A 23,720-nucleotide genomic window follows, 5' to 3' on the forward strand; every position below is an offset into this window, starting at 1 on the left:
TAAAAAGGCAGCTTTTTGGTGTGGGGGGAGAGGGCTCCTTACAATGACAGTAGCAAACAAATGTAGATTCTGGGAATTATGGGATGGCTGATAGAACGGAATTTATTCTCTTGAGGATCCTTCATAATGGTTTTGCATTCCTCGGGATCAAATACAAGCAGACACCTGGAGTGTGGGTGATTGCTGAGTGACAGGTCCTCTTTGTTGTCTGCCTGTGGGTGATTGCTGAGTGACAGGTCCTCTTTGTTCTCTGAGCCTGGCTGTGTCTCGGTGACGGCGAGCGATCGCAGGAATGGCAGTAACGGGGACGTCACGTGGCCAGGTGACGTCGTCTTCATGGTGTCCTGGTTTCTGCAGTCCCCTGTGGTGAGGAATGTCTGGGGCAAAGACTGTCTGCGTTGCATTATGCGGGACGCACGCGGCGCTCTGCCTCATGTTTTGGCGTCGGTTGTGGCGCTTTTACACGCACAGTCTGAGCCGTTCTCGTTGTTGTTTGCGCAGTCTTTACACACCAGGTCCTCTTTGTACTGGTTGGTGGGTGAGGACTTGGTCCCGTCTTCTTGGGCTGTCTCTGCACCCACTGGTTCCCAGTCCCAGGGGGACCGGTCCTCGCAGTCTGTTTTCTCTTCCGTGGGGTCGCTGTGCGTTTGTACTGTTACCCCGCCCAGTGGGCGGAGCAGTCCACTTTGCTCTTCGAAGCGACAATCCTTGGTTTTAATTCCAACGGCTTTGAGCAGCGTGTCCATCTGCTTCATGTAGTCCAGGTGTCCGTTTACCTGCAGGGAGGAGACAGAAGGAATTACTGACCAAATGACCGCAGAGAGCCGAACCGCCTTGGAATAATCGCTTAGGCGATACACCGATCAGCCATAACATTCTGATCACTGACTGGTAAAGTGAATAACTCTGATTATCTGGTGACCATGAAAGTGGGTGGGATAACTCTGATTATCTGGTGACAATGAAAGTGGGTGGGATATGTTGTCCCTGAAGTTGATGTGTTTAAAGCAGAAAAAAATAGACAAATGTTAGGCTTTGAAGGACTTTGACCAGGACCAAATTGTAATATCTAGACGACTCCAAAACTGCACTTCTTGTGGGATGTCCCGTTCTGCAGTGGTCAGGACTGACCAAAAGTGGTCCAAGGAAGGAGAACCAGCCAACTGAGGGCAGGGTCATGGGCGGCCAAGGCTCATTGATGGAGGTGGGGAGGGAAGGCTCATTGATGGAGGTGGGGAGGGAAGGCTCATTGATGGAGGTGGGAAGGTGGGGAGGGAAGGCTCATTGATGGACGTGGGAAGGTGGGGAGGGAAGGCTCATTGATGGACGTGGGGAGGGAAAACACATTGATGGAGGTGGGGAGGGGAAGGCTCATTGATGGAGGTGGGGGGTGGGGAGGGAAGGTTCATTGATGGAGGTGGGGAGGGAAGGCTCATTGATGGAGGTGGGGAGGGAAGGCTCATTGATGGAGGTGGGAGAGGGAAGGCTCATTGATGGAGGTGGGAGAGGGAAGGCTCATTGATGGAGGTGGGGAGGGAAGGCTCATTGATGGAGGAGGGGAGGGAAGGCTCATTGATGGAGGTGGGGAGGGAAGGCTCATTGATGGAGGTGGGGAGGGAAGGCTCATTGATGGAGGTGGGGAGGGAAAGCTCATTGATGGAGGTGGGGAGGGAAGGCTCATTGATGAAGGTGGGGAAGAAAGGCTCATTGATGGAGGTGGGGAGGGTTAGGCTCATTGATGGAGGTGGGGAGGGAAGGCTCATTGATTGAGGTGGGGAAGAAAGGCTCATTGATGGAGGTGGGGAGGGAAGGCTCATTGATGGAGGTGGAGAGGGAAAGCTCATTGATGGAGGTGGGGAGGGAAAGCTCATTGATGGAGGTGGGGAGGGAAGGCTCATTGATGAAGGTGGGGAGAGAAGGCTCATTGATGGAGGTAGGGAGGGAAAGCTCTTTGATGGAGGTGGGGAGGGAAGGCTCATTGATGGAGGTGGGGAGGGAAAGCACTTTGATGGAGGTGGGGAGGGAAAGCTCATTGATGGAGGTGGGGAGGGAAGGCTCATTGATGGAGGTGGGGAGGGTTAGGCTCATTGATGGAGGTGGGGAGGGAAAGCTCTTTGATGGAGGTGGGGAGGGAAGGCTCATTGATGGAGGTGGGGAGGGAAGGCTCATTGATGGAGGTGGGGAGGGAAAGCTCATTGATGGAGGTGGGGAGGGAAGGCTCATTGATGGAGATGGGGAGGGAAGGCTCATTGATGGAGGTGGGGAGGGAAGGCTCATTGATGGAGGTGGGGAGGGAAGGCTCATTGACGGAGGTGAGGGGGGGAAGGCTCATTGATGGATGTGGGGAGGGAAGGCTCATTGATGGAGGTGGGGAGGGAAGGCTCATTGACGGAGGTGAGGGGGGGAAGGCTCATTGATGGATGTGGGGAGGGAAGGCTCATTGATGGAGGTGGGGAGGGAAGGCTCATTGACGGAGGTGAGGGGGGGCTCATTGATGGAGGGGGGGAGGAAAGGCTCATTGATGGAGGTGGAGAGGGAAAGCTCATTGATGGCGGTGGGGAGGGAAGGCTCATTGATGGATGTGGGGAGGGAAGGCTCATTGATGGGGGAGGGAAGGCTCTTGGATGGAGGTGGTGGAGGTTATGGCTGCACTTAGATGGTGGCGCCCTCTTTTTTTTTTTTTTTTGTATTTAACCAGGGTCATCATGTTATGGCTGATCGGTGTAAACTGAACTAATGGCTCCCTATAGAGTAAGCAGCACAAGCAGCATGTAGCTGAATCTTGTAGTGATCAATGTAACCTGATTGATCCATTGTGCAGCAAATGTAAAACCGATCTCTACTACATGCTGCAATTAATTACTAATATATTAAAGAAAAAAAAAAAACTGCCGAAGAGAAGAAGCAACCATTTTTAATACCCTGCCCCCTTGCTAAGCAGCTTCCATCCAATGCTTCTCACAGAGGTGGCGCTCAGATTCTCTTTAGGAAAAAGCGAACGTCAGTAGAAAAAGGGTTAAAAAAAAAATCTCAAAACAAATCCAGAAAAGCCCAGCGAGATCCATTCCAGTTCAGTTGCCGCGGAATCTTTGATTATGTGTCTTCACGAGCGTAAAATAAAAAGTACCAGCGCGCCGCGGTTTGCCCGTTCAGAGTGACGCAGCTGTAAGTCGCTGACGAGACAATGGGGCGCCGCGGGACGTTTACAAAACTTACACAAATGGCAATCAGGAGCTTTAAAGTGCAAAAACAAAAGGGGTGAAAAAGCGTGCGGCGTTAATTACGGGGAAAGGACGCACGGGGCTTCGTCGTTCGGAGCAGCTGTTCCTCGCGCAGCGCCTGTCACAGCGGTGTGTTCCCCCCCTCCCCCCCCCTTTTCCTAAGGGGCTGTGGAAAGGACAGCGGGTCACCGCTTTAACCTCAAGGTGTAATTAGTTTCGGAGAGGTGGGGGCGTTGACGCTGATTAACTGGCGAGATTTTTTTTTTCCATTCCTCAGAATTAACCCGATGACAACACTGCGGGGGAGCCGCGAGACGTCTGAGAGGGAAAACAGAGTTTAGGGACCGCCATTCATAGCGCAAAACGCTAGCGCAGACACAGGGCACTGCGATATCATTGCTGTTAAAGGAGATCTGAATTTTTTTCTTTTTTATTATTATTACATGTAAGTGACTGCAATTACTATATAATAATATATTAAATTATACTAATTATACTATATAATTAATATAAAAACTGAACGGCAGCGGTAGCGATGGGCAGTCCTTCCTCCAGCGCTGAACAGAGCTCATGCATTGCAGTACTGTGGGTTGGGCTGACGCCATGATGCAATTTCAGGGGGCGGGTCCATGACAGCCTGGGCTAAGAGGAAGGGGGTTGATGGATATTGACTGTCACTGGACCCAGAAGACCAGTGACATCTAGTGGCAGAAAGGAATTATTGCAGCTGATAGTGAGACAACCCGCCATCATCACTCCTGATGGCTGATTAAAGCAGCAGGGGAGCAAAGGTGTGTGTGTGTGGGGGGGGGGGGGGGGAGTGAATCTGTTGCTCTGCTTGGCATACAGGTTGACCTCAAGGATGGATCATATGTAATCTGTATGCCAGAGCTACAAAAATTACTTTAATGCCCCCCTTCCTCTTCCTTTGCTCCCCTGCGGCTCTGTTCAGCAGTCAGAAAGGGAAGAGGACCTCTCTGTGTGAGAATGGAGGGTGGTCTCACTATCTGCTGCAATAATTCCTTTCTGCCACTAGATGTCATTCTTATTCTGGGTCGGTGACAGCCAGTGTCAGTCATCCCCTTGCCTCTGAGGCTGGGGACCCGCCCCCTGGGGTTGCATCATCACGCCAGCCTGAACTCCCAGTACTAAGAACAAGCCCTCGTTCACACTGAGTGAGGGTTTAAAATCGTACGAGTTCAGATTTCAAACTTTAGATGTCAGTGCAAGTTCGGGGGCAATTTGGCAGGCATATTTGAAGGTGCAAATTGCCCCCCGAAGTCGCCAAAAGTACTGCAGAAACTACTTTTGGGAATGGGTGCGGCGTAAAGTTGGCGTCACACCGATTCGGATGGTGCTGTTGGGGGCAATCGGCTACAATTTGGCATGCAACGTGTCAAATCGAATGTCAAATCAGCCCAATGTGAATGGGGGCTTAAGCTGAGAAGGGATTGAGCTCACTTTTGACTCCTAGCTCCCTCCCTGTTGTGCACTCTAGAAATTGTTTTAATGTTTTTTATTTCATGTCCTTATAAGAAATTCAGCTCTGATTTGTGATGTCATACTGTGCCTGGGGGAGGGACTGTACAGGCGCTGCACATTACTTCCAATGATATTAATAGGGATGAGCTTAGCTTTGGGTCGAACCTGGAAGGCTGAAGTCTGTGCTGGGCCAATGAACTCTTGGCATTGACTTCTTGCAAAGGTGTTTTTGGATGGTTGTGACATCATTGACCAAACATGGCCGTACTCGGTCAATGCTGTCATGAGCGTCCCTGAGCCTTTCCAAACATGAAGCTGCAGATACCCCACCCACCAGAGGCATAACTAGAACTTTCAGGGCCCCGGTGCAAGAAACCATGAAGGGCCCCCCGGACCCCTGGCCTGGGGCCCTTTACTCTCGTTGCAGGACCCTTTCACAAGTTCAGCAGTGGACCCCCTTCCTGCCATCTTGGGGCCTCCCCACGGTGGTGGAAGGCCAGGGCCCGGTCGCAAATGGGACCTTTGTGATCCTGGAAGTTCACCCACTGGTTTCAGTAGTTTTTATTTTTTGGTATTTTAATTGTATTATTTTTTATCATTTTATTAAATTTTTTACAATATCACTGACTATGACTCTGTCCATTCAGAAAAGGAAGGAGCTGGTAAATTACATATTTACTGACCCCTTACTGGTTCTCTATTGTGACACAGCCCCTGCAGCAGCCGGCAGGAGAGGGGAGGGAGCACGGGGAGGGGGGGGGGCACAGTAGGGGGGGGAGCACAGTAGGGGGGGACCAGGGGAGCACACGGGTCCAGAGACAGCAGAACACAAGTGAACTGGATAGGAGGAGGGGCGGGGGCAGCATACAGAGGAACCAATCTCCTCCATTTTCCTCCTGCAGCTACAGGAGGAAAAAGGAAGACAGTGATTTCTCTACATGCTGCCCCCGCCACCCCTCCTATCCAGGTGTACAGGGGAGCCACACAGGCCCCCATCAGCATGGGGCCCGGTTGCAATTGCAACCCCTGTAGTTACGCCCCTGACTGTTGCCCTTCTGGCCAGTCCAGCTGCATGTTTGCATTCTTTTAGCTGTAAGCGCTACACTTGCATATAGTAGTATACCTTTCCTGGCTGGACTTCCACTTTAAATATGGAACAAAAAAGAAAAAGTTCAATAAAAATGACTTTCACGCATTACGGTAAGCGGGGATTCCCGCTGGTTATACTTTGGCGCCTCTTCCTCCATCTCTGATAACGTGTTGGCATATTACGAGTCTCCAGTAATCCTTCTGACATTTATTCCAGCAAAATCCCAACTCTGATTCCTGGGACTTGGGGGACTTGGAAGAAGCCAACGCCTCTGCGCTCTCCTGAATGTGAAAAGCTTTATTTGAAGTGACAGGTGCACTTTGGGAAACCTTTCTAAGTGCTCAGACAGAGGCGCTCTCTCTCCACCGTCATTGCCGTCAGTCTTAAAGTGTGATGTGTGAGCGCTCGGCTGTTATCTCCCAGATGGGCGGCGATGGGCTTTCTGTGTAAAAACCCGAGATAAAATGGCTCTGAAGACTCCAGCCTGCAATTTTACTCACCTGACGGCCCCTCCCCATGGTTCAGCGCTTTGTGATGGTTGAGTGCTCTTTACTGGAAATGGGCCCCCCCCCCCCCTCCCAGACACGGCCCATCAGCCTGGCAGGCGTTACAATCTACCCGGATGAATCCGCAATATTAACCAGGGCCCGCAGGCAGCAAATATATATTTCACATCGTTTCCCTTTTCCAAAGCTGACAGGGAGAGAGAGAGTGAGCGCGGCGTGTTATGGCTGATTTACTAAAACCGGTGAAGAGGAAAAATGAAGATGGTGACCAGCCGTATCTAAGGCACGCTAGAAAAATGGAGGGTGGGTCCGGTACAGGTTGCGCCATTGACTCATCACCATCCGCTAGCAACACACCAGGTGACCAAAACCCGATCTGCATTTTACGATATTCATGACCTGAAAAGAAGGCGCTCTGAATTATTCTGCAGTTTCTTGATGGCTGAAGGCGCCATGATTGGCGGACGTCTCGCCTTCCGGCATAAGTCCCAGATTAAAAGAGTATTTTAATTTGAAATGAATAACCACTTTAGAGCTCCACTAGCTTCTGGGTTCCCTGCTTCATCACATCGCAAAGGTTTTAGCGTATGCTGGTCATGCCATGTACTGAGCACTGGTTGCCTGTTACTGTGGCAGCATTAGGAAGTTAGGTGCAGTACACTCTGGTGTCATTTGCCATTTTCAGAATGTCTCTATGAGTGACAAAACGACTAAACTCTTCTTATTCTGGCCACTCCATCCATGCAATGGAGGCGCATATCAGGGGAAGAAAACATTCCTGGGGGTTGTGGGCCTATCCAGCAGGGGAGAGGGGCTTTCTAGTACAGGAGGGTCTTTTTATGGGTCAAAAGGGACTGCCCAGGACATAAGGGGCTTTCTAGGGGTGGAGGAGCTTTCCAGAAGAGAGGGAGCCTCCAAAGGGCCTTTCCAAGGGTGAAGGGGCTTTTTTTTTATTGGTGGAGAGGCATTTCAGCAGGAGAGAGGGGCTTTCTAGTAGTGGAGGGTCTTTTTAGGGGTCAAACTGGTCTTTCCAGGGCATAAGGGGCTTTTAAAAGAGGTAGGGAAGCTTTCCAGGAGAGAGGGGGGCCATCCAATGTACGAAAGCACTCTTGGGCAGGAGGATCTTTAGGTAGGAGGGACCTATAAAGGGTTAGGGAGGTTCTTTCTAAGAGAGCCAAAGCCTTGCAAGGTTTGAAGGGCTTGCCAAGGATTGTTAATTTTGATAAGAGTTGAAAGGGCCTTTCCAAGGGTGAAGGTGCTTTTTTATTGGTGGGTGCATTTCAGCAGTAGAGATAGGCTTTCTAGTGGTGGAAGGTCTGCTTTTCTAGAGATGGGGAGGTGGGCCATCCACAGTTGGGTAGCACTCCTTGGCTGGAGGACCTGCAGGGAGAAGTACAGTGGAAAGATACTTTTCATGGGTGGAGGGTCTTTTTCATTGGTTGAGGGCATTTCAAGAGGTGAGAGAAGCTTTTTAGTGGTGGAGGGTCTTTTTAGAGGTTGAAACGGGCTTTGCAAGGGTGGGGAAGCTTTTGCAGAGGTTAAGCCATCCAATGTAGAACAGGACTCCTGGACTGGAGGACCTTTAGGGTGGAGAGCCTGTACAGATTTAGGGAGGTATTTTCCAGGAGATTTAGAGCTTACCAAGAATTAAGGGACTTCCCACGAATGGTGGGGTTTTGACCCCAGAAGGACTTTCTAGTAGTGGAGGGTCTTTTAAATTGGTTGAAGGGCGTCTCAGGAGGCGAGAGGGACTTTCTAGTGGTGGAGGGTCTTTTTAGAAGTTGAAAGGGGCTTTTCAAGGGAAGCTTTTTCAGAGACATAGGAGCTTTCAGGGGAGCTGGAGCCATCCAACGTAGGATAGCACTTCTGGGCTGGAGACCTTTAGGAAGGAGTGCCTGTACAGGGGTAAAGAGGTTCTTTCTAGTGGATTCAGGGCCTTCTAAGAGTTTAGGGGCTTGCCAGGGATGTTGGGATTTGGTAGGAGTGGAAATGGGCTTTCCAATGGTAGAGGGATTTTTTATTGGTGGAGGAGCCTTTTGGCGTAGAGATGGGCTTTCTAGTGGTGAAGGGTCTACTTTTCTAGAGGTGGAAAGGTGGGGCCATTCACAGTAGAGTAGCACTCCTAGGCTGGAGGACCTTCAGGGAGAGGTGCCTGTACTCCAGGGAAATCCATGCCTTTTAAGAGGGGGCTTGCCAGATAGGTAGGGATTTTGTAGGAATAGAAATGGCTTTCCAATGGCAGAGGGGCTTTTGCATTGGTGGAGAAACATTTCAGCAGTGGAGATGGACTTTCTAGTGGTGGAGGGTCTGCTTTTCTCAAGATAGAGAAGTGGGGCTATCCATGGTGGGGTAGTACTCCTGGGCTGGAGGACCTTTAGGAAATAGGGCCTCTACAGACATAAAGAGGTTCTTTCCAGGGAAGTCAGGGCCTGCCTTGGGTCAAGGGTTTTGTGGGTTTTTGTACAAGTGGAAAGGGGCTTTTCAAGGGTGAAGGAGCTTTTATCGTGATGGATGGGCATTCCAGGAGAGGAGAGGCTTCCAAAATTCAGTAAATGTTTTACAACAAAGTGTGAAAACTACTTTATTGCTGCAAACTGTTAAATCGAAAAACTCCAGGAACTTGAAGCTGTTGAAAGGCCACTCCTGCATGTTTTTACACTGTTATCAGAGTGAATCTTTAGTCTGTTGGATACCAATTCCTGGAGGATTAGGACCTGAGAAAAGGCCCCTCGCTGACATGTGAATTCACACAGCGAGAGGCGGTTGTGTCGGATTAGCCTCGATCCTTGTGAAGGAGTAGAAGTGCAGCGTGCGGCAGAGGGGATCTAAGATTAATTAAGTTTGATTGTATCATAAGACACGGATCTCATTTTCCAATCCCAGCGGGGACTCAGTGTGAAGAGGGTGCGTAGGGGGAGTGCTGAGATTGGTGTTATCCTCTCCTTGTTCCCTAACGCTCCTGATATTCCAGAAAAGCATGAGAGTTACAGAGGGAAGCTACTAGACAATCATATAGAGAGCAGGGTGACCCAACCTCTGTGATATAATCCTCTCTAATATAATCTGTTTTCCACCATAAATGGTGCTTATGCTCTGGCTATAGGAGTCACCTTGGCAGAGGATATAATAAAGTGATTTTGATGACCATTTTTTGGAAGAAATAAGACCGAATTTAGCATTTAAGTGGAATCCCATGCAGATTTTTTCCAATTATGGTTTCCTGCCCCCCCCCCCCCCCCCCAAATTCAGCTACTTGTTCCAAGCTCCAGCACTGTTCCTGTCTTCCTCCTCGGTCTAGCACCGGTGGTTTTCCTCCGGGCAACTCAACTCTCTGTCATTCTGCCCATTTCCTGTGAGCCCACCCTGTTATTTACACTCCCCTCCAGGGGGCGCATCATCACACAAGCTGGGCTTAGTGTATTCTGAGGCTGAGCTCCACCTACAGGTCATTATATGAGCACCACTCAGTCCTGAATGAATGCCCACCCCTGCCAGCGATGAAAGAGGGAGATGAAGCCGTAGGCAAGTGAATGGACCAGCAAAGTAAAAATAAGTATAGGGGTTTAAGAAAAAAAACAAAAAAACATGCATGATGGGGGGGAAGAGGAGCCTTAAGGGATTAGGAGGGAGCACAAGTTGCAACCCCGGAGTTCTGCTTTAAATGCCCCAATTGGAATTGGAGACTCCAACTCACAATTTACAGGACTTAAAGGATCTGCGCTCTTTATACCCTACTAACCTTGCCACCAGGATAAAGAGGACACAGAAGGGTCACTTACCACTGAAGACAGGTCCACATTGACCATCCTCCTGTCATCCAATTCCACCGGCTGTAGACCGGCCACGTTCAGCTTCGCCGAGGAGCTTCTATACACAAAACTCAGCAGCCAATCCCCTCTGTAAGACAGGATGAGACTCATCAGCACAGCGCCACCACCAGGGGAAAGGTCAGAGGGAAACACAGCGCGAGATCGCCAGCACTGCCATCCTCCCGGGAGATAGGTGAGAAATTTTTCAGCCATTCTTGTCATACATGCAGCCACTACTGGGGCAAGGATCCAGAATTGAGCCCCCCTCCCCCACTGGTAATACATGCAGTAGAATGGGTGTACCACCCTGCTTCTATTCTTTGCCCCCTTGCTTCTCTGCTCTCAGGGCAGCTGCCCCCCTTGCCTGCCCTTTGTCAAAAGCCCTGTATGCAGGACTCTGTTTATTAAAGTGTCTCAAAAGGGTGCTGTCTGTGCTGCTCATGACAAACCAGGTCACATGTTCAGTATTCTTATTGTCAATATTTTCCAGTATGGCTTTGTCAGATTGGTTGCTGTAAAGTAATACTGGGAGTTCTGAGGCAAAGGAAACCTGTCCTGAGAGAATTTATTGTGTCTGTCCTGTTTTTCTTGCCGTCGTGCTCATCCCCCAGCGTTATTATGTTCTGAGCTACTGACCTGGAAAAAGTATGCAGATCAGGAGTTTGGACTTCACTGACTGCATGCTTGGAGACACACATAGTTCTCTCTTGAAAGGTGCCCTTTAAGACATAGACAAGAGAAAACAATGGGTGTTACAACTGGAGGGGCAATGTGTGAGGATATTGGGAGAGGCAGAGATCAGAGTGCCGTCACAGGAATAGACAATATCCCCCACTATGAAAACTTGTACCAGTAGAGGAATAGAAGATATAAAAAAAAAAAAAAAAAAAAGAAGATATCCCCCAGTACAGGAATTGGCGATATCCCCTGCTGTGCAAACTGGTACCAGTACAGGAATAGATGATATCCCCCAGTACAGGAATTGGTGATATCCCCTGCTGTGCAAACTGGTACCAGTACAGGAATAGAATATATCCCCCAGTACAGGAATTGGCGATATCCCCTGCTGTGCAAACTGGTACCAGTACAGGAAAAGAAGATATCCCCCAGTACAGGAATTGGTGATATCCCCTGCTGCGCAAACTGGTACCAGTACAGGAATAGAGGTAATCTATCCTGCTGCGCAAACTGGTACCAGCAAAGGAATAGGTGAAACCCCCCACTGTGCAGACTGGTACCAGTACAGGCATAGAGGTTATCCCCCGCTGTACAAACTGGTACCAGTACAGTAATAGGTGAATCCCCAAACCTTGTGCAAACTGGTACCAGTAAAGGAATAGCGGATATCCCTTCATATACAGACTGGTACCAGTACAGGAATAGATAATATCCCCCATCGCACAGACTTGTACAGGGATAGGTGAAACCCCCCACTGCGCAAACTGGTACCAGTACAGAAATAGAGGATATTACCCATTGCACAGACCGGTACCAGTACAGGAATAGAGGATATCCCTCATCGCACAGACTGGTACCAGTAGAGGAATAGAGGATATTCCCCATCGCACAGACTGGTACCAGTACAGGATTAGAGGCTATTCCCCCATCGTGCAGACTGATACCAGTACAGGAATAGAGGATATCTCCCATGGCACGGACTTGTACCAGTACAGGAATAGATGATATCCCCCATCGTACAGACTGGTACCAGTACAGGAATAGAGGATATTCCCCGCTGCACAGACTGGTACCAGTACAAAAATAGAGGCTATAACCCACTGGGCAGACTGGTACCAGTACAGGAATAGATTGTATCCCCCAACGCACAGACTGGTACCAGTACAGGTATAGAGGGATATCCCTCATCATGCAGACTGGTACCAGTACAGGAATAGATGTTCTCCCCTATTGCACAGACTGGTACCAGTACAGGAATAGATGATCTCCCCCATCACACAGACTGGTACCAGTACAGGAAAAGATGGTATCCCCCCATCGCGCAGACTAGTACCAGTACAGGAATAGATGATCTCCCCCATCGAGCAGACTAGTACCAGTATAGGAATTGATGGTATCCCCCATTGCACAGACTGGTACCAGTACAGGAATAGATGGTATCCCCCATTGCGCAGACTGATACCAGTACAGGAATAGATGGTATCCCCCATCGCGCAGACTGGTACCAGTACAGGAATAGATGATATCCCCCATTGCGCAGACTGGTACCAGTACAGGAATAGATGGTATCCCCCATCGCGCAGACTGGTACCAGTACAGGAATAGATGGTATCCCCCATTGCGCAGACTGATACCAGTACAGGAATAGATGGTATCCCCCATCGCGCAGACTGGTACCAGTACAGGAATAGAGGATATCTCCCATGGCACAGACTGGTACCAGTACAGGAATAGATGGTATCCCCCATCGCGCAGACTGGTCCCAGTACAGGAATAGATGGTATCCCCCATCACGCAGACTGGTACCAGTACAGGAATAGATGATATCCCCCATCGCGCAGACTGGTACCAGTACAGGAATAGATGGTATCCCCCATCGCGCAGACTGATACCAGTACAGGAATAGATGGTATCCCCCATTGCGCAGACTGGTACCAGTACAGGAATAGATGATATCCCCCATCGCACAGACTGGTACCAGTACAGGAATAGATGGTATCCCCCATCACGCAGACTGGTACCAGTACAGGAATAGATGATATCCCCCATCGCGCAGACTGGTACCAGTACAGGAATAGATGGTATCCCCCATCGCGCAGACTGGTACCAGTACAGGAATAGATGATATCCCCCATCGCGCAGACTGGTACCAGTACAGGAATAGATGGTATCCCCCATCGCGCAGACTGGTACCAGTACAGGAATAGATGATATCCCCCATCGCGCAGACTGGTACCAGTACAGGAATAGATGGTATCCCCCATCACGCAGACTGGTACCAGTACAGGAATAGATGGTATCCCCCATCGCGCAGACTGGTACCAGTACAGGAATAGATGATATCCCCCATCGCGCAGACTGGTACCAGTACAGGAATAGATGGTATCCCCCATCGCGCAGACTGATACCAGTACAGGAATAGATGGTATCCCCCATTGCGCAGACTGGTACCAGTACAGGAATAGATGATATCCCCCATCGCACAGACTGGTACCAGTACAGGAATAGATGATATCCCCCATCGCACAGACTGGGCTGTAAGAATCTCTGTGCTGGGAAGGTTGTCATGTGACAAAAACGCTAGTACCCCTCCCCCACAATCTCTGGCTCCCAATTCTATTCCCGGCCATCTGTAATCAGTGTCATTGTTTACTTGCATTATTCATCCTCCTTCTCTCCCGCACACAGGAAGACACAATGTGATGAGACACGCAGAGATGGAACATATTTATTCCCCGCTTTTATATACGCTACTTCTCAAATTACCCACAATGCACCGGGGCGCAGGCAATCTGTCCTTGCTGAATATTCTTTCATTGAATTGTATTGTAACTGTATTGTCTGTCCTCATGTTGTAAAGTGCTTAGCAAACTGGTGGCGCTCTATAATAACATCCTGTATAATAATAATAACTAACCCTGAATGACGCTTGAATACACCCATCGCCTCTCCTTCCCTCATGTCAGGTCACCTGTGGCCAGGTGACAGCTGCCCCCTGTTGGAGGCAGGGGTGCACCGCAGGGTAGTGAACCCAAGAGCTGACTGCTGCGGATGGACAGGAAATGTGAGCCCAAGATTCCCCAAGGTGCGGAGTCTAAGACCCAGCAGGTGTTCACCAGAGCCTCTAGTGGTGAGGATGGACTTGGCTGCAACTGGGACCAGGTCGCGGCCCCTGGGGTCCCCTGGGTCACGCCCAGGGCGCAGAGTCTAAGACCCAGCAGGTGTTCACCAGAGCCTCTAGTGGTGAAGATGGACTTGGCTGCAACTGGGCCCAGGTCACAGCCCATGGGGTCCCCCGGGTCACGCTCCGTAGGGAGAGAGGGGAAGCAGCCACTCAGGACACAAGGGATAGTGATGGGTAAACCGAGGTCGGGGCAACAGGCAGACGAGGGTAACCAAGGGACAGGCCAAAGGTCAGGGTCACAGGCAAACAGGAATAGTCAAAGACGAGCCAAAATCAGTACACAGTAAGGTGGATGAAGCACACGGTAGACAGGAACACAAACTAACAAACACTGTTGAACAGCAAAGCAGACCTGCAGTGCACTGGTTAATATAGACTTCCTATAATGGCCTGGGGAGGAGCCAAACAGGGAGGAGAAATGATAAAAAAGCAGCCAGAAGGAGAGTCTGGCCTCTAATGCAGACATGGAGGAGAAGGTAAGCTGCCAGACACTATTGCATGTCCATGACGCCTCACCTGCTCTGGAAATTTGCAACCTGATTAACTATGGGGAACACAGACAGTTTTTTTTTCAGACACCTCTCCAATAAAGCATTAATGCCACATCTAATGTCCTGGCAGAAAATGAAAGAGCGTGCTGGTAGTGTAGCTCTCCAAAACCTGGACATCTCTTTTCCATCTGTGATAATAATATAAACAATCTATGTGCGACTTTCTCAAACATTCACACAGCCTTCACGAACAATCCCTGTCATTTTGCCTACTGTGTTAATTTATTCTGATCATCGGCTCCATCTAGTGGCCCTAATGTGGTAATTTCCCTGATTTGAGGTATTTCAGGAAAATACCGCATTATGGCCACTAGATGGAGCTGACGATCATAAGAAATTAAATGTAGCAGGCAAAAAAGTTTGGGATTAGTTGTGACGGCTGAAACGTTTGCCCAGTTACAGTATTGTTTTCACAAATAGACCCCAATGTGTTCTGACAGGTCGGGGAGATGATTTTACACACCTGCAGTAACCATTAATGATCCGTCCGGCTACAACGCGTGTCAGGGGTTTCCATCTCTTGACGTCTCCTTCCACCGGGGCTCCCAGCAGCACCACGTCCTCTATAATCCCCTCTGAACCTGAAATCAGACATGGAGATAGATCAGAGATGTATTGATTTAATCCTCGTAGATATACGCCGCTTCGGGGTTGTGCGTGACCCCATTCGCCAGCAGGGAAGCTGACCTGCAGGTCTGGTGGCCTCAATTGCCACCTGGTACCCGCGATCGCTCCCCGTGGAGACAGAACGGCGGTCTGCTGTTGTAAACACGGCAGACCGCTGTTCTGTCAGCAATGAACACAGAGCTCCTCCTATTTAGGAACACAGGTCTCTGTGTTCATTCCATAAGCCCATCCCCCACACAGTTAGAAAGCACCCCCTAGGGACACATTTAACCCTTTGATCGCCCCTGGTGTTAACCCCTTCCCTGCCAGTGTCATTAGTACAGTGACAGTGCATATTTTTAGCACTGATTACTGTAGTAATGTCACTGGTCCCCCCCAAAAGTGTCAAAAATGTCAGGAGTCCGATCTGTCCGCCGCAATGTCGCAGTCCTGCTAAAAATCGCTGATCACTGCCATTACTAGTAAAAAAAATAATAATAAATCTTTCCCCCAGTTTGTAGATGCGATAACTTTTGCGCAAACCAATCAATATACAATTATTGTGATTTTTATTTGTCAGTTAAAGTAACGCAGTGCCGTATCGCAAAAAAAATGGCCTGGTCATTAAGGGATTAAAACCTTCCAGAGCTGAAGTGGTTAATCTTGTTAATCACATTTGGTCTCTCTCCACAAACCCCCCCCCCCCCCCCCATTACAATTATTGGGATTTTTTTTTTACCAAAAATATGTGGCAGGACACAAATTGGCCTACAATGATGAAAAAATTCGATTTTTAATTTTTTTTTTATTGAGGAATATTTTATAGCAGAATGTGAAAAATAGTTTTTTTTTTTTTGTTTTTTTCAGAATTGTCACAATTTTTTTGTTTATAGCGCAAAAAATAAAAATCGCAGAGGTGATCAAATGCCACAAAAAAAAAACTCTATTTGTGGGAAAAAAGGACATCAATTTTATTTGGGTACAGTGTTGCAATTGTCTGTAAAAGTAACGCAGTGCCGAATCGCAACAAATGGCCTAGTCATTAAGGGGGCAAATCCTTCCGGTCCAGAAGTGGTCAATGTATCTGGATGCATTGTGTATTGATCAGAAGACACCCACATTTTTATTTATTTATTTATTTTTTTTTTTTTAAGTTTTTTTTTTTTTCAGAATTCTTCAGAATCTAATTTTATTAGAGTACAGCGTCGCACGACCGCGCAATTGTCCGTTAAAAATGGTGTTAAGGAGTTGTACAGTCAGAAGGTTTTTCATCCTAATGCATCCTTTGCTTTAAGTTAAAAGGCCTTCTGGGTGTAGCAACCTCCCCTAATACTTACCTGAGCCCCATCCCTGTCCAGCAAATATCCATGAGTCCCTCGGCCGTCCGGGACTCTCCCTCCTGATTGGCTGAGACACAACCACGCGTCATTGGCTCCTGCGGCTGTCAATCAAAGTCAGTTAGCCAATCAGGAGAGAGAAGGGGCAGGACTGAACCGCAGCTCCGTGTCTGAATGGACACACAGAGCTGCAGCTTGGCTTGCGTGCCCCCATAGCAAACTGCTTGCTGTGGGGGCACTCGACAGGAGGGAGGGGCCAGGAGCAGCGAAGAGGGACCCAAAAAGAGGAGGATTGGGGCTGCTCTGTGCAAAATCAACTACATAGAGGAGGTAAGGGTAACATATTTGTTATTTATTTTAAACAAGACTTTGTAATCACTTTAAAGCTAAGCTCCAGCTCACACTTCATAGGCAGTTACAGCAAACAGCTTTTTTTTTTCCGTTTGGGATAAAAGTTTTACATAAGTAAAAGCTGATCATTGTAAGCACCTGTCAGTGGTAAATGGTTTGTATCATCCCCCTAACTGCTACAGCTGCAGGACAACTTGTTCTACTGAACAACAACAGACTTACTGGCTGGATCACCAGGAAAAAATAAAAAAAAAAGCCTAAAAAAAGAAAACGAATGCAGCCATTACATCTGAGAATTTCTAAGCTGCAATATTTGGGTTTATTGAGCTGGGGGAAGATTCTGACGTGAGCACAGCTTGCAATCCTTCCTGCTGACTCATTTCTCTTGTGTTGTAGAAGGAAGTGATCTCAGTGATCTCAGTGATCTCAGTGGTGAGAAGCGTCTGCTTTACCTACCAAACGTATGAGGCCATGACCGATGGAGGGGCTTACCGGATTCCTGTGCCAGTTCCTGCAGGCAAAAGTAAATGACTCGAGCGCCGAGACTGAAGCCGATCAGAGTCACCGGTCTGTGTCCCTGGAAAAGGAGAAGAATGTCCAAACACCGAGCGAAATACCGACAACCCAACCCCCACCCCAACCATAATGGGGTTACAGAAAGTTCACTATTATCCAATAAAACACATTATATTTGTCTTGTGTTCATCTTCTCATACTTCCCTCCCATTCTAATACAATCCATTGATTCTGTATTTACTGCTACAATCTATATAAATGATTGCACACAATGCTTACTTGTACCCCCCCCCCCTCTACCTGCTTCTCTTTCCCCCACTCTCCTTTCTGTCTCCTATCCCCTGCTTTCCTCCCCATCCCCCTTTCCTCTCTGTCCCTATCCCCATCCCCCCTTTCCTCTCTGTCCCTATCCCCCTCTTTCTTCTCTGTCCCTATCCCCCTCTTTCTTCTCTGTTTCTATTCCCCCCCCCCCCCCTTTCCTCTCTGTCCCTATCCCCACCCCCCTCTTTCCTCTCTGTCCCTATCCCCCTCTTTCTTCTCTGTTTCTATTCCCCCCCCCTTTCCTCATCCCCCTTTCCTCTCTGTCCCTATCCCCACCCCCCTCTTTCCTCTCTGTCCCTATCCCCCTCTTTCTTCTCTGTTTCTATTCCCCCCCCCTTTCCTCATCCCCCTTTCCTCTCTGTCCCTATCCCCACCCCCCTCTTTCCTCTCTGTCCCTATCCCCCTCTTTCTTCTCTGTTTCTATTCCCCCCCCCTTTCCTCATCCCCCTTTCCTCTCTGTCCCTATCCCCATCCCCCCTTTCCTCTCTGTCCCTATCCCCCTCTTTCCTCTCTGTCCCTATCCCCATCCCCCCTTTCCTCTCTGTCCCTATCCCCCCTTTCCTCTCTGTCCCTATCCCCCTCTTTCCTCATCCCCATCCTCCCTATCCTCCCCTTTCCTCTCTGTCCCTATCCCTATCCCCATCCCCCCTTTCTTCACCCCCCCTTCCTCTCTGTCCCCATCCCCCGTTTTCTCTCTGTCCCCATCCCCCCATTTCTCTCTGACTCCCTCCCTTTTCTCTCTGTCCCCATCCCCCCTTTTCTCTCTGTCCCAATCCCACCCTCCCTCTCTATTCCTTCCCCCCTCTTCTCTGCCCCACTCCCCATTCCTCTCTGTCCCCATCTCCCTTTCCTCTCTATCTTCCCCTTTCCTCTCTGTCCCTATCCCCATCCCCCCTTTCCTCTCTGTCCCTATCCCCATCCTCCCTTTCCTCTCTGTCCCCATCCCCCATTTTCTCCCTATCCCCCCCTTTCCTCTCTATCCCCATCCCCCTTCCCTCCCCTTCCCTCTGTCCCTATCCCTATCCCCCCTTTCCTCTCTGTCCCTATCCCCCCTTTCCTCCCCTTTCCTCTCTGTCCCTATCCCCCCCCCTTTTCTCTTTGTTCTCATTACCCCTTTCCTCCCTATCCCATCTTTCCTTTCTGTCCCCATCCCCCCTTTCCTCTCTGTCCCCATCCCCCCTTTCCTCTCTGTCCCCGACCCGCCTTGCCTCTCTGTCCCCATCCCCCCTTTCCTCTCTGTCCCCATCCCCCCTTTCCTCTCTGTCCCCGACCCGCCTTGCCTCTCTGTCCCTATCCCAGCTTTCCTCCCTATCCTGCCTTTTCTCTCGGTCCCCACCCTGCCCTCCCTCTCTATCCCTTCCTCCCTCTTCTTTCCCTCACCCCCCCCCCCTTCCTCTCTATCCCCAATTTCCTCTCTGCCTCTAACCCCCCCTTCTCTTTGTCCCCCCCCCCCCCCATCATTATCCATTCGCTTCCACCTGACTTGACAATAATTGATTTTTCAGTACTTCTGTCTATGGAGTTGGGCAGAATATTCTCAGCTGAGGAGCGCCTGTGTCCAATCAGATGCAGGCACTGTTCAGGTAGTCTGATAGCCGCAGATACCAGCTGTCAGAATAGCCCGGCAATGTGGATTCGTCTGTGGATGGGGTAATCAAGCGATTCTCCCCTTTCAGACCACAGGGCTAGAGAAGGGAAATCTTTATGTGTATTGTTAGCTTTCCCTGGAGATCCTGCCAGTAACAGAACTTCCTGTTGTGGGCTGACAGCAGTAACCCATTGCCTCCCAAGTATCAGCAGTGTTGTCAGCCAGCTGTGTGAGTTCCTTCAGTTGGCTGTTGGGTTGTCTATCTGAGAGACCTGATGGGCAGCCAGTTGAAAGAGTGCACAAGGCAGGCTGACAACACTGCTGCTAATTGTAAGGCGGTGGCCTAGCGTTGTCAGCCAGCAACAGGAAGTGCTGATACTGTCAGGATCTCCAGGTAAGTTTTTTTTCTTAACACTTCCTTAAGAAATCTGTGAGGCATGAGGCCAAACATATTGAAAAACATAAAAACTTTAAGGACATGTACATTATAATTGAAGAACCTGTGAGTGTGTTTTACGACTGAGAAGACGAAACACATTGGAGGGGTCACACATTCACCAGATGGAGGGGATTCTCAGCTGCCATTTACAGGTGTAAATTTGCTGACAATCCCCCTCTAATGTGCAGATATGATCTGCGTGCTGAGAGATGGCAATTATCCTGCTAAATGCGGATTATGAAAGGCTCCTTCACAACATTCATTATACCCGCGAGCGGCCTGGCACGTCTCTGAGAGCCACCGTATAGACAGTTGGTCAGACTCTTCTACAAGCATGTGAATGGGAACCGTAACTGTCATCAAGGGACGCATCTACTTTCATTCTAAACTTGTGGCTGGACACTTTCTCATGGCCCAATAAAATCATCTGGAACACCCACTCAGGGCCGGCCTTAGGTGTTCAGGCGCCCTGTGCGAGCTAATCCTGTGGCACCCCCCCACCGCACGCGTGAACCCCCCCCTGCACATTTTTTTGCACTTTATTTGACTTTTCTTTTTTATGATCACTAATAACTTAGCCCTCCTTACATTAGAGACCCCTCGCAGAGCCCCCCTCACATCAAATACCCCATTTACATTAGAGATCCCCACAGAGCCTCCCTTACATCAAAGACCCCCTTACATTAGAGACCCCCACAGAGCCCCCTTTACATCAGAGACCCCCCCACACAGAGCTCCCCTTACATCAGAGACCCCCCCCACACAGAGCCCCCCATACATCAGAGACCCCCACACACAGAGCCCCCCTTACATCAGAGACCCCCACACTGAACCTCCAGGCTGCGGTCGCTGCTTACCTCCCGCTGTGTGGCCTGATCATCTGCGAGCTGTGATGGCCGCACGGCGCCCCTTTTGCCCATGGCGCCCTGTGCGGCCGCACAGCTTGCACACCCCAAAGGCCGGCCCTGCACCCACTACTAGTGACCCATATGTCTATAGTCATAGGAAGGCTGTGTTGTGGTTGGAGGCCACTTGTGGGTTCTATGGGGTGATGTGTAGACTTCTCGCCTATCACACAGAAGTTCATTCCCTACATGGTTATACTTTTGGGCTTAATTTATGAAGAACAGTGAGATCCGCCATGTAGACACTTGGTAAGACTTCTCCACAAGAAGGTATCCCGTCCTCAGGGGACTCATCTACTTTTATTGCAAACTTGGGGCTTGCACACTTTCTCAAAACCTAGTAAAATAATCTGGAACACACAATTACACTATGGGGGGCCATAAGTCTAGAGTCATGGGAATGCTGTGCTGTGGGTGGAGGCCACTTGTTGGTTCTATGGTGTGATGTGTAGGCCTCTCACCTATAACCTACACAGTTATCGGTTCAATCCTCATGTGGTTGTCATTTCGGGCTTAATTTATGAAGAACTGAGCCACCATGTAGACAGTTGGTCAGACTCTTCCAATTAAAAGGTGAAAGGGACCCGTCCACAGGGGGCTCATCCACCTTTATCGTAAACTTGTGGCTTGGACACGTTCTCGTGATGCAACAAAATCATCTGGAGCGCACACAACTATGCAAAGGTGACCCATAAGTCTAGAGTCATAGGAAGGCTGTGTTATGGGTAGGGGTCACTTGTGGGTTCTATGGTGTGGTGTATAGGTTTCTCACCTATAACACAGAAGTTTGCAGGTTCAAATCCCCATGGAGTCATCAATTTAGGCTTAATTTATGAAGAACTGTGAGATCTGCTGTGTAGACAGATGGTTAGACTCTTCCACAAGAAGGTGAAAGGGACCTGTCCACAGGGGGCCCATCCACTTTTATCGTAAACTTGTGGCTTGGACACTTTCATGGCCCAACAAAATCAACACTTAATGGTAACCCATAAGTCTAGAGTCAGAGGAATGCTGTGCTGTGCTGTGCTGTGGGTAGAGGCCACTTGTTGGTTCTATGGTGTGATGTGTAGGCCTCTCACCTATAATGTGCACGGTTATAAGTTCAATCCTCATGTGGTCATCATTTCGAGCTTCATTTATGAAGAACTGAGATCCACCATGTAGACAGTTGGTTAGACTCTTCCACCTAAAAGGTGAAAGGGACCCGTCCACAGGGGGGCTCATCCACCTTTATCGTAAACTTGTGGCTTGGACACGTTCTCATGATGCAACAAAATCATCTGGAGCGCACACAACTATGCAAAGGTGACCCATAAATCTAGAGTCATAGGAAGGCTGTGTTGGGGGTAGGGGTCACTTGTGGGTTCTGTGGTGTGGTGTGTAGGTTTCTCACCTATAACATAGAACTTTGCAGGTTCAAATCCCCATGGAGTTATCAATTTAGGCTTAATTTATGAAGAACTGTGAGATCTGCTGTGTAGGCAGATGGTTAGACCCTTCCACAAGAAGGTGAAAGGGACCTGTCCACAGGGGGCTCATCCACTTTTATTGCAAACTTGTGGCTTGGACACTTTCATGACCCATCAAAATCAACAATGGTAACCCATAAGTCTAGAGTCATAGGAAGGCTGTGTTGTGGGTAGGTGTCACGTGTGGGTTCTATGGTGTGGTGTGTAGTTTTCTCAACTATAACACAGAAGTTTGCAAGTTCAAATCCCCATGGAGTCATCAATTTAGGCTTAATTTATGAAGGACTGTGAGCTCTGCTGTGTAGCCGGATGGTCAGACTCTTCCACAAGAAGGTGAAAGGGACCTGTCCACAGGGGGCTCATCCACTTTTATTGTAAATTGTGGCTTGGACACCTTCATGACCCAACAAATTCAACACTTAACAGTAACCCATAAGTCTAGAGTCAGAGGAAGGCTGAGTTGTGGCTAGAGGCTCCTCGTGGGTTCAATGGTGTGGTGTGTAAGTCTCTCACCTATAACGCAGAAGGTTGTGAGTTCAAAACCCCATGTGGCCATCAATGTGTGCTTAATTTATAAAGAACTGTGAGATCCCCAGTGTCCCTTCCACAAGAAGGTGTGACCCATCCTCAGGGGACTCATCTACTTTCATCATAAACATGTGGCTTGGACACTTTTATGGCCCAATAAAATCAGCTGTATGTGGAAGATGTGCACACTACACCAGGAGACTGACAGGGGCGCTATAAACAATACGAGCAACTTACAACCACAATGGCACGATGTGGAGGATACCGGCCAATGTACAATGGGACTACATAAAGATATAATAATAAGAAATACATAAAGGTGAAAAGACCTTCTAATATATCACCGCAAGATCATTGAATCTAAATGGGTGCCATAAAAATCTATCAACCGTCTCAAGGGAAGGTTCTGCAGGAGCCACCTTCATTTCACGGAGATAATCACGACGGAGCAAAGCTATAAAGCAGAAGACCTGACATTCAGCAAACATTCTCTATGGGGGAATAGTCCCGATATATGTGTTTCAAATGTGTCTTGAGTTTTAGGTTCAATTCCAGAAAGAGGGTGCTGTGATTTCTTTTTTTTATGTCTATGGAACCTACATTTTGAGCAGGGTTACCTTCAATGATATAATAAGAGAAGTCTTCTTCGGGGCAGGTGCCTCCATTTGTTACTGTGGCATGGTGGGTAGGATGCTGAGCTACAACACAGAGACTTGCGGGTTCGATCTCCTTCTCCTCCCAAAGTAATTTTTGGCTTGACTTTAGTACTGTGAACTGTAGTAGTAACCTATAGCAACCACCAGATGTAGAATGCTGTTTTTTTTATTTTTTTTTATTCCAATGCCAGTGTGGGCTTATGCACTACCATTACTTTGACCATGCTTTCACCTTTTTTTGTCTTCAAACCACACTTGGCAAAGCAGACAGGTTGCCAGTATCTGTGGTGCAGGGTGTAGGTGTGCCTTATACTAGGATGTTGGGTTATTGGTTCGATTCCAGTTGGGGTTTTTTCTGTTTTTACGACTTTTGAGTCAACCAGTGAGCACTAAACAATTATTAAAATATGATGTAAAATTTAACAAACACTTTCCATTTAAAGCAGTGATGGCAGGGTTACCTTCAATGATATCATAAGAGAA

General features: G+C 48.8%; 1 protein-coding gene across 1 annotated transcript in view; it reads right to left on the reverse strand.

Moving 5' to 3' along the window:
• Nucleotides 1-431: 431 nt before the first annotated feature.
• Nucleotides 432-23,720, reverse strand: part of TMCO4 (transmembrane and coiled-coil domains 4) — a gene marked incomplete at its 3' end in the record, with an annotated part of 54,755 nt that continues 31,466 nt past the window's right edge. The window contains exons 10-13 of the mRNA XM_082274806.1: nt 17,308-17,392; nt 14,985-15,102; nt 10,079-10,196; nt 432-776 (exon numbers count right to left, since the gene is read on the reverse strand). Of these exons, the coding sequence (XP_082130932.1) occupies nt 432-776; nt 10,079-10,196; nt 14,985-15,102; nt 17,308-17,392 (666 nt within the window). The remainder of the gene's footprint in view (nt 777-10,078; nt 10,197-14,984; nt 15,103-17,307; nt 17,393-23,720) is intronic.

This window comes from Pelophylax lessonae (genome assembly GCF_965119305.1).
Source record: "Pelophylax lessonae genome assembly, chromosome: 12".
Lineage (NCBI taxonomy): Eukaryota > Metazoa > Chordata > Amphibia > Anura > Ranidae > Pelophylax > Pelophylax lessonae.